The sequence below is a fragment of the Pleurodeles waltl genome, chromosome 7 (genome assembly GCF_031143425.1).
Source record: "Pleurodeles waltl isolate 20211129_DDA chromosome 7, aPleWal1.hap1.20221129, whole genome shotgun sequence".
Taxonomy (NCBI): Eukaryota; Metazoa; Chordata; class Amphibia; order Caudata; family Salamandridae; genus Pleurodeles; species Pleurodeles waltl.
The window spans coordinates 282793829-282804961 of NC_090446.1; the positions used below are offsets into that span (position 1 = coordinate 282793829).

The 11133-nt window shown below is 41.4% G+C and overlaps 1 protein-coding gene across 2 annotated transcripts in view; it reads right to left on the reverse strand.

Moving 5' to 3' along the window:
- LOC138304016 (protein-glutamine gamma-glutamyltransferase Z-like) overlaps window positions 1-2349 on the reverse strand; it is a 46365-nt gene extending 44016 nt beyond the window's left edge. For both annotated transcript variants that reach the window (XM_069243663.1, XM_069243662.1), the window contains exon 1: window positions 2258-2349. In XM_069243663.1, coding sequence (XP_069099764.1) covers window positions 2258-2267 — 10 coding nt within the window. In that variant the 5' untranslated portion in view covers window positions 2268-2349. The remainder of the gene's footprint in view (window positions 1-2257) is intronic.
- Between the last annotated feature and the right edge of the window lie 8784 nt (window positions 2350-11133).

Genomic DNA, 11133 nt, shown 5'->3' on the forward strand with positions numbered 1-11133 from the left:
ATATATATATATATGTATATATATATATATATATATATATATATATATATATATATATGTGTGTGTGTGTGTGTGTGTTTATATATATATATATGTGTGTGTGTGTGTGTATATATATATATATATATATATATATATATATATATATGTAAATGTATTATGTTCTCATTCAAAAAGAAGGGTGGCTTAGAGGGAACACAACCTGCTAATAATAAGTGCAGTCCACTCCACTAAACAACCATATTCCCAGCTGTCCTGCCTTAAACAGCCCAATTATTTAACAGTTCTGTCTGCTCTCCTCGCCCTGCCATCAGTAATTTTCTTCATGTACTTATTATGGCACAAGTGATTTTCAGTGTACCGGAAGTAAATAGACCTACCTTTTTCCTATTTTTGAAAATCGATTATTAACAGGTATATTGGGAACTGGGTGTCTAGCACGGGCTTTACTTTGGATAGCGAGCTGGATTAAAGTCCCCAAAAATAGCTTTCCATTGGCCTCTATGTCAACTGTAATAGAGGACGACTGATTTGAACCCACCAGTGAGAAGTCAGATCGAGTCTTCATCACGGAGTGCAAAGAGCATGCATCGTATGAATTGCAGCACAGCAGAGAAGTGCTGGTAGTCTCAGTTTAAAAAAAAAAGGAGCACAGGTACTCAATACCTGACAGTACCAGCCCACTTAAAGCATCGAAGACGGCAAATTATACTGTTGCACACATAAGAATGCAGTTACACACGCACTGACACTGAAAGCAACACCTGCCTAGCGTTAGGATGTATTTCAGACGTGAAAGAGCGCGCAGACACTGACCTGAAAGAGACAGTTCCCCAACGATCAGAACGCCGGTGTTACCATGAATAGAAGAGACAGAGCCTGCAGGCGGAGGACAAGCTTTTAAATTAGAAGATAGATCACGCTGGAGCGAACACCCCGGATACAGAGCTTTCCAGCGGCTAGAAACCAGAGATCGAAGTGTGTTTGCAAAGAGTAGAGGGGCAGCGCCCTAATGCTGACAGTGAAGGTCCTGAGGCAAGTAGAGGCGACATTCCTATTCTTCAGAGTTATGGCAGGCGCCTTGAAGTTATCGAAATGCACAAAATATTATGAAGAGAGAAAACGGGGGTTGGCACTGGAATCAATAATATTCCTAGTCTGAAAACACAATTCCAAAGAAGAGAAAGAGACCAAGTCTGAATAGAAGAGACAGGATAGGACCAAGGACAAGGTGTGGTGGCTGCAATCGGCAGGATGGCGTCACTGCCAGGATTAAGGGCAGAGGTGTTGAGATGTGAAGAGACAGGGTAGCACGAGAATTGAGAGCACTGAGGCTGAGACTGAAAGAGACAGGGTGGTGCCATGGCTTACAATGTAAATGCTGAGCCTGGAAGAGAGAAGATGGCTCGAGGGCTGAGACTGCAGGTGCTGATGATGGAAGAGACAGGGTGGTGCCGGGGCCGACAGCGTGAGTGCTGAGAGTGGAACTGGCAGGGTGTCTCGAGAGCTGAGACTGCAAGTGCTGAGTCTGGAACAGACAGGATGGTACCAAGGCTAAGAATGTATGTTTTGAAACCGGAAGCGATGAAGTGACTCGAGAGCTGAGACTGCCGGTACAGAAACTGGTAGTAGAGACAGGACGAGAGAGGGTGGCGCTGGCGAGAAGGACCCAGGTACTGTCACTGAAAGAGACAAATCCAGGAGAAAGTGCAGGCGCTTCTTCTCTCTATGCTTGGGCAATTCATTCTAATGCAACTGCTAAAACTCTTAGAGGATGTGCAATTCGTCTGAGGTAGCCTTTCCCCCTACAGGTGCTGTTTAACACATAATCTTTAAATTACTAATTGACACCGGCACGTGGTTTCTTCGAGTGACACATACTTAGAGAAAATAATTGGCTCTAATTATTTGTACAATCACGCCGTTGCACCACAGCTTAGAGGAAATGCATGGAGTAATTACAGAAACGTGGCTTCAGACGACACAGTAATGCGTTTAGTAATGTGACACCAGCCATTAGAAACGGTAAGTACACGCCCATTTAAACATTTTCCATTTTGTTTCCAAAATTCCTGTTTCAAAAATATAGAACTACTTTGAGTTATTAGCATTACATTTTTTAAATATATTCTAGTGTTTGTATAGCATGGATCTCACGAGGTGCTTTATTTATCCCTGTCCTTGACTATACATATGCTCTCCTCTGTTCTCTTACCACAGGTTGTTGCTACTTTTTCAGCTCCTTCTCAGTACTCACCGTCAGCCATAGATAGATTGCCTCGCAGTCTTGTTGTGCAAGCTTATTTGGTCCCCGGGCCTTCTTCCCAGATGGTCAGATCAGATCGTACCCGAAGTAGGTTAAGTGTGACAGTAATTGAGTGTCCTCTTATATGCCTTAGGCTGGACCTACTGTGAGGGAGGAGCCCTTCTCGGGTGCTTCCTCCTCGCATTCTTGAGAAGTGACTGTCCAAGGTGGATTTCCCGCATACATGTTACATCTACTCCTCTTCCAAATACTAGCAAGGCCACATCACAACCTGGTCACTCACACATCATAGGCAAAAACATTTTCCAAATGTGAAAATGTAGTCCTTGCTCTACAATTAAAATTTTGCAGCTCTCAAATAAAAATCTTGATTTTTGGCTTTTCGCTGGAACCTTTCTACATTTCATTATTTCTAGCCACAGTTCCTATGAGTACTCCTAGCCACCTTCAACAGGTCTCAAAGCCTCTCCTTCTAAGAATGGATGACAACCCATTTCCTCTCTCAGTTCACCGTGGCATGGCAGTTCATTGGCCCCACCTTGGACGAAATTTCCTGGTAATACGTGGTTCTGTTTCTGTCTCCCCTGCTTCAGCGATTAGTTGACATTACCAGCCATTGCTATTCTTTTCTTTCAAAAATGTACTACCTATTGTATAAGAGGACCATTACAGTTTTTTCTGTGCAACATTTCTGTTCTGAAGCCACCATTACAAATAAATTAAAGGAAAAAGTATTGTTCTTTTGGCCCTATCATCAGTTTTTCCATTTGCCAGCTGTTGATAAGGACTTAATATCAGGCTGAGAACATCATGGGCTTCCAGTACCAATTTTAAAACACGTCATTCTGACATTCTCGGGGCTGCCTCTAGGCACATACAAGTGAGAAGCGCATCCAGCCGGCCAAAATCGTTGCTGTCAGGATTTGCCTCTGGCCGTGGTCAACAGATCTTATCCTGAAGTTTGGCTTACTGAAAAATAGTGAACCGACAGGATAGAATGCCACAAGTTGCTCTTTGATAAACGAAGCCTCAATCCATTTTAACAACGCTGTTAATAATAATAGTATTAGTAAAATTATTTTTGGATTACTCCATAAAAAATAACTTGCAACATTCCTTTTAATCCTTGACATATTGGGGTAGTTTTTAAAGCACATCTAAGATTCATTGATCTCATTAGATACCTGAACAGTACTTTAACATTAGAAGAATCTACAAGGAATTTAAAGTCCAGAAAAATTGTGGGTATAAAAATAGCTTTTATCCTCATTGCTATTCATCTCACGTATTAAATCTACTTCTACAATTACTATTACCATACTACCACCAATAGCACTACAGTTGCCACAATTACTATATTACTTCAATTATGACTACTATTTTACTATAGCCATTACTACTATATTATTAGTACTATTAGAATTAGTACAACGATTACAATTTCCACTACTACAACTCCATATTATTATTACAATTTGCAGTACTACTATACTACGGCCATCTACATCTGCTACTACAATTGCTACAACTATACTACTACTACTACAACTACTATACTAGTACACTATCTACTACAATGATTACTACTGCTACAATGATTACTGCTGCTATAACACTACTACTACAATTACTACTACTAGACTGCTACTAAAATTACTATACTACCACCACAACAACTACTAATATACTACTACTAATAACAGCAATCAGAATATCAAGAACTACAGCCTTTTCTCTTCACAGTTCCGTGTTTCCTAGGCCCTGCAAATAGTATGTGCAGTGTTGTGTGTATGGATGATTAAATCTTCTCACTACGATTCTGGATCCCCTTTCATCCTAATAAGCGGAAGGGTGAGCTGCCCCAGTCAGGCGCAGCCATGTGCTTGGCTTTACATAGAGCCAATGCCCATAATTCCCAATAATTGTTCAGGATGTCCAAATTCCTTAAATGATCTGTCTATTCTCCTCCACACCACAGTTGTGAGCCATGGGAAGTTAATGGCGACCATAAGCTAATCTCCAATATATGTTGTAAGCTTTTATTTTATTTTTAATGCCATTTAGAGAACAATTTAGTGTTAGGGGTTGACCTTGGCTGTTGTCAGTACCACCAAACATACCTGGAACTTCCTCTGCCATCACACTCAGGAACAAATATGTTTATCCCTTGTCATCAGACTTGTTACTAAGGGTTAGCTACACCCTGGTACCAAAATACCCCTTGCCACTAGACTGTACTGCTACATCCTGGCACCACAGTCTGGTGACAAGGGGTAAACATATTCAATTATGAATGTGTTAGGGAGAGTATAGATAAAATAAGCAGTGCCACAAATAAGCATGACAACTGGGTTGAAAGAGGGACCGATTTGTAGTGTGAAGAAAACACTATAAGAAGACTACTTTATTGGTTGTAGGCTGGTGGGTTCGGTCCCAGTGAATGAGCTTGAAATCCCACTGCACAAACAGGAGAGTAAGAAATAACACATAGAGGATTTACAGAAAAGGGAAGGTTTTTAACAAGTTCCTCCGTGTTAATAGATGATGGGGTTTCCAGATAGATATGGGGGTAAACGTATTGAAGGTATCACAACCAATAAAGCTTCCGAAGTAGTTTAATTAAAAACAAATTTTATTGGTTTTATGACATACAAAGCCAGAGGTCCGACAGTCTAAAGTCGTTTTGGACACTTGGTTTTCATTGATTGTGAGCCTGGCTGAAAATGGAATATTCTCAAATGTTGATTAGATGGAAAATCACTTTGGATGTGCCGATGAACCAGTTCATGTTGGGGTGGGACCAGCCATTGAGAGGCTACTTCAGACTTCACCTTGCACTCACAGAACAAACCTAGCTGCAGCAGCTGCTCGGGATATTTTCTCATAACCCAGCTTCTTTAGTATCACTGTGGCATAGTAATGTTTTTAAACGGCACCAACATCTAGTGGGAGTGCCAGACTGAATATTCTCCAAAGATAGATGCATTTTTAAAAAACTGCCCAAGTCATGCATTTAAGACTGTTGCGAATGAACTACAATTTCCTTAAGTGAGAGCTCTTAAAGGAAAAAGAAAAGCATTCATTTGGTAAATATGTTTCAGGCCCAAGAGACATGATACTTGCACAGCAAAAAGGTGACTGATGGAAGTGCTTCAAACATTTAGAACTATTCCTTTCCATTGTATGTAGCCTATCTATGACCCAAGAAACGTGCCATTCAGATTTTGCCTTATGCCAGAGGGGAACAGTCCTGCGCAGACTGCTCGGTCCACCATCACTTTTATGCTGTGAAGTTGCTTCCTAAATCTAAAAGGGCAAATGAAGGTGTGGGTTCCTACCTTGCTATGCCACAATGACTCAAAGTTCACCCAACAAATGAGGCTGAGCAAGGGTGAGACTTTTTCGGGCTGCTTGTGTTCTCGTTCAGCGTAGACATGCGTTGTTAGTTAAGAAGGCTTTAAGCGGGCACGCAGTGATCAAAGCGTTGGGAACTATTACATAGACTTACCCATTTGAAAGTCTGTGGGCACACCACATAGTTGCACAGCGCCAATGTTTTACGTGGAAAATCCTTAGTAAACAACCCCGAGGTCTAGCAGTTTGTGTTGTACTGTCCCTTTAATGGTGTATCAAGACTTATTTGCATATGTTTGTTCCGTCTGTGGAAATTTCATTTACAAGTTGAAATGACATGCATCCAATTAAGTTCCAGAGGAACTGGCTGATTCAATCATCTCTTTCAATAATTATTATTTCTGACTGACGATAAGGTAGATCCTTACTTGCCACTTGGTCTAGAACAAAAAACAGCAACAATTAGCCTGTCTTCTAAGTTTGATTACTTTGGGAGCCTCAGTCATAGATAGAGCTTGAACCTGGATATTACCATCAACTATACAGGCGCACAGAGAGCTGGGAAAAGAAGCTCAACTAATTGGTTTTAATAAAATAAAGTATCTTGGGAATGGGGCACATTGTATTGCATTTAATGTTGAGTAAGTAGCTCTATTAAATATGGATTTGTATTCTGACATATTTGGAGTGATATTTAACAAAAAGCTGATAATTGTTAGGGTTATAAATTAGTTTACTTGTGCAGTCCATCTACATGCACTTCACAACAGATGATGTGCACGCCTATTTCAAACTCTTATCAAACATCTGAGAAAAGGCGGAATTTAGAACAAGATAAAAAAAGCAGAAAAAGTAACTCCCCCAAATTGTAGATGGATCGGCCAAAATAAACCTAAACCACATAATGGGCATTCCTGCCAAAACAGAGAAAATTATGGTAAAATTACAACTCATCATCTGGGACAGCTCATGAGAAATCACTGATGAGTGATCTCTGTAAGGGATCCACCCAGACTTCTGAGGACTGAGCAACAATGTGCACACCATGGCAGCAGACACTTGAGCTTGGGAGGGAATTTAATGTCAGTGAGAGGCCCAGTGCAGGCAAATTATGGGGGATTTATACTACCTTTCTGGGGTGTTGAAGGTCTGTTTTCTTTGCCACAGCTCCTATGACATTGTTGCAACATTCATCTGAACAGTAATAGTTTTGTGCCTTTCACTGAGATACTTGACCTATGAGCACACCTTTATGTTTTTACTGTTATATAAGCAAATATAATATGAAAAAAGAACACATTTGCTTTTTGTGCAGGGTTTCACTTTCTTGTCTGGAAAATTTAAGGTTAATGAGAAAAAAGCCTTTGCAGTTATTAAAAAAAGATGAATTGTACTGGACATCACAGCCAGAAAATTTCAATTTTAATGTCTACCTTATTTTACTTTCATCAGCACTCAATGTGAGCATATTATAGACGCCCGAGAGTGTAAGATAGACCCCTGAAAGGAAATCAAACACTGAAAAGTTGTACGGGCTGTATGAACTCACTGAAGACATACTTTTAAGACTGAAGAAGCTTCACTCCACGGAACCAGAGCAGGGTCGGATTGCTAGCCAAAACCAGGCCATGCATGTTTTTCAAACTAGCCCTGAGTTGCACCACATAAGAGAGGGGTGTGTTAACTCAAAAAGGATATATTTTTTAAACTGCTCCATACAGTGCATATTTCAACACATTTTCAAAATTATTGCCTAAAAAAAACCATGATTTAACCCCTTCGCTGCCAGGCCTTTTCCCCCTCCTGTGCCGAGCCTTTTTTTTGGCTATTTGGGGCAGTTCGCGCTTAGGCCCTCATAACTTTTTGTTCACATAAGCTACCCATGCCAAATTTGCGTCCTTTTTTTCCAACATCCTAGGGATTCGAGAGGTACCCAGACTTTGTGGGTTCCCCTGAAGGAGACCAAGAAATTAGCCAAAATACAGTGAAAAGTTTTTTATTTATTTTTTTAAATGGGAAAAAAGGGCTGCAGAAGGCAGCTCGTGTTTTCTTTCCCTGAAAATGGCATCAACAAAGGGTTTGCGGTGGCAAGATCACCATCTTCCCAGCTTTCAGGAACAGGCAGACTTGAATTAGAAAACCCAATTTTCAATACAATTTTGACATTTTACTGGGACATACCCCATTTTTACTATTTTTTGTGCGTTCAGCCTCCTTCCAGTTAGTGACCAAAATGGGTAAGAAACCAATGCTGGATCCCAGAAAGCTAAACATTTCTGAAAAGTAGACAACATTCTGAATTCAGCAAGGGGTCATTTGTGTACATCCTACAAGTGTTCCCTACAGAAAAAAAACAGCTGAAATAATCAAATATTGAAATTGAGGTGAAAAAAAAAGCAATTTTTCTCCACGTTTTACTCTGTAACTTTTTCCTGCGATGTCAGTACGTCAGTTGGACTATTCTTGTTCGGGATATATAGGGCTTGTAGGTTCATCAAGAACTCTAGGTACCCAGAGCCAATAAATTAGCTGCACCTTGCAATGGGTTTTTATTCTATACCGGGTATGCAGCAATTCATTTGCTGAAATATAAAAAGTGAAAAATAGGAATCAAGAAAACCTTTGTATTTCCAAAATGGCCACAAGATAAGGTGTTGAGAAGCAGTGGTTATTTGCACATCTCTGAATTCCTGGGTGCCCATACTAGCATGTGAATTACAGGGCATTTCTCAAATAGGCGTCTTTTTTACACACTGCCTTACATTTGGAAGGAAAAAATGTAGAAAAAGACAAGGGGCAATAACACTTGTTTTGCTATTCTGTGTTCCCCTAAGTATCCTGATAAAAATGGTACCTCACTTGTGTGGGTAGGCCTAGCGCCCACGAAAGGAAATGGCTCAAAACACAACGTGGACACATCACATTTTTTCACAGAAAACAGAGGTGTTTTTTGCAAAGTGCCTACCTGTGGATTTTGGCCTCTAGCTCAGTCGGCACCTGGGAAAACCTAGCAAACCAGTGCATTTTTGAAAACTAGCACCTAGGGGAATCCAAGATAGGGTGACTTGTGGGGATCTGACCAGGTTCTGTTACCCAGAATCCTTTGCAAACCTCAAAATGTTGACAAAAAAACACTTTTTCCTCTCATCTTGGTGACAGAAAGTTCTGGAATCAGAGAGGAGCCACAAATTTCCTTCCACCCAGCGTTCCCCCAAGTCTCCCGATAAAAATGGTACCTCACTTGTGTGGGTAGGCCTAGCGCCCACGCAAGGAAATGGCCCAAAACACAACTTGGACACCTCACATTTTTTCCCAGAAAACAGAGGTGTTTTTTACAAAGTGCCTACCTGTAGATTTTGGCCTCTAGCTCAGCAGGCACCTGGGGAAACCTAGCAAACCAGTGCATTCATGAAAACTAGACACCTAGGGGAATCCAAGATGGGGCGACTTGTGGGGCTCTGACCAGGCTCTGTTACCCAGAATCCTTTCCAAACCTCAAAATTTGACAAAATAAAACTTTTTCCTCTCATTTCGGTGACAGAAAGTTCTGGAATCTGAGAGGAGCCACAAATTTCCTTCCACCCAGCGTTCCTCCAAGCCTCCCGATAAAAATGGTACCTCACTTGTGTAGGTAGGCCTAGCGCCCACGAAAGGAAATGGCCCAAAACCCAACGTGGACACATCACATTTTTTCACAGAAAACAGAGGTGTTTTTTACAAAGTGCCTACCTGTGGATTTTGGCCTCTAGCTCAGCCGGCACCTGGGGAAAAAAAATATTCATATATTTTAATTAAATGCTAATACCTCTGACAAGATTAAAAACAATAAATAGGGATATAGTATAATAATGTCTACACTCCCCATAAAAAAGAAGAATTTCTAATTACAGCTACTAACTCTCACACTGGGGAGTAGTAAAAACGAAAAAAGTGAACACAGGATCCCCTGTGTTACTCTACATCACAGGTCAACATGTTTCTCACTGATTTTTAGTCAATACATGATCTAATGCGATTCGTCAGGACCTTAAAGACGTACCTAATCCTTTAAACACTTGGACATCCCATACTAGGGAGGACAGAGCCCTCCAAAAATTAAATGTAGGGCCTCATCAGGGAAAGCATCGAGTTGAAGCAATCCACTGTGGTTTCTCAGCGGATCCGACCATGCCGGACGACCTACTTTCGTTGAGGCTCCCCGGAACTGGGAATCCTTTGCAAACCTCAAAATGTGACCAAAAAAACACTTTTTCCTCTCATTTCGGTGACAGAAAGTTCTGGAATCTGAGAGGAGCCACAAATTTCCTTCCACCCCGCGTTTCCTCAAGTCTCCCAATAAAAATGGTACCTCACTTGTGTGGGTAGGCCTAGTGCCCACGAAAGGAAATGACCAAAAACACCACGTGGACACATCACATTTTTTCACAGAAAACAGAGGTGTTTTTTACAAAGTGCCTACCTGTGGATTTTGGCCTCTGGCTCAGCCGGCACCTGGGGAAACCTAGCCAACTAGCACATTTTTGAAAGCTAGACACCTAGGGGAATCCAAGATGGGGTGACTTGTGGGGCTCTGAGCAGGCTCTGTTACCCAGAATCCTTTGCAAACCTCAAAATTTGACCAGAAAAACACTTTTTCCTCTCATTTCGGTGAAAGAAAGTTCTGGAATCTGAGAGGAGCCACAAATTTCCTTCCACCCAGCGTTCCCCCAAGTCTCCCGATAAAAATGGTACCTCACTTGTGTGGGTAGGCCTAGCGCCCACGAATGGAAATGCCCCAAAACACTATCTGGACATATCAAAATGATCAAATACAAAACTACCTGTTATAGCAGGGGGGCACCTGCGTTTTTGGTCCTGGGCTCAGCAGCCTTCTAGGGAAACCTACCAATCCCAGACATTTCTGAAAACTAGACACCCGATGGAGTCCAGTGAGGTGAGACTTGCGTGGATCCCCCAATGTTTTCTTACCCTGAATCCTCAGCAAACCTCAAATTTAGCTAAAACATCAAATTTTTCCCAAATTTCTGTGTGGGATCACTGCAATGGGATACATTTCATACCACCCAATGTTCTCCTCAGTCTCCCGGTAAAAATGATACCTCATTTGTGTAGGTGGGCCAAGTGCTTGTGAAAGGGAAGAGCCAAAAGCATGTCGATATTGAGGGGGAACAAAGGGGGTCCAAAAGGGCAGTTTTCAAAAAACATTTTTAGGTTGACAAGTGCAGCAGAATTTTATTATCGGTATAGATGAGACAATGCTGGGTGTTAGGAATTTTGTGGATTCCTGCAGATTCCGGAAGGTTCCGTAAAAAAAAAGTGGGAAAAATTTGTGATTTCCAGCAAAGTTGGAGGTTTGCAGGAGATTGTGGGTACAAAAATGGTGGGGGTGCATGTGAAACACATCACCCTGGAATCACCCAGATGTTTAGTTTTCAGAAGTGTCTAGGTCTTGTGGATTTTTCTAAATGGCAGCGTCCCAAAGTCCATAAAGTGCAGCCCTCACCATTCCAAGT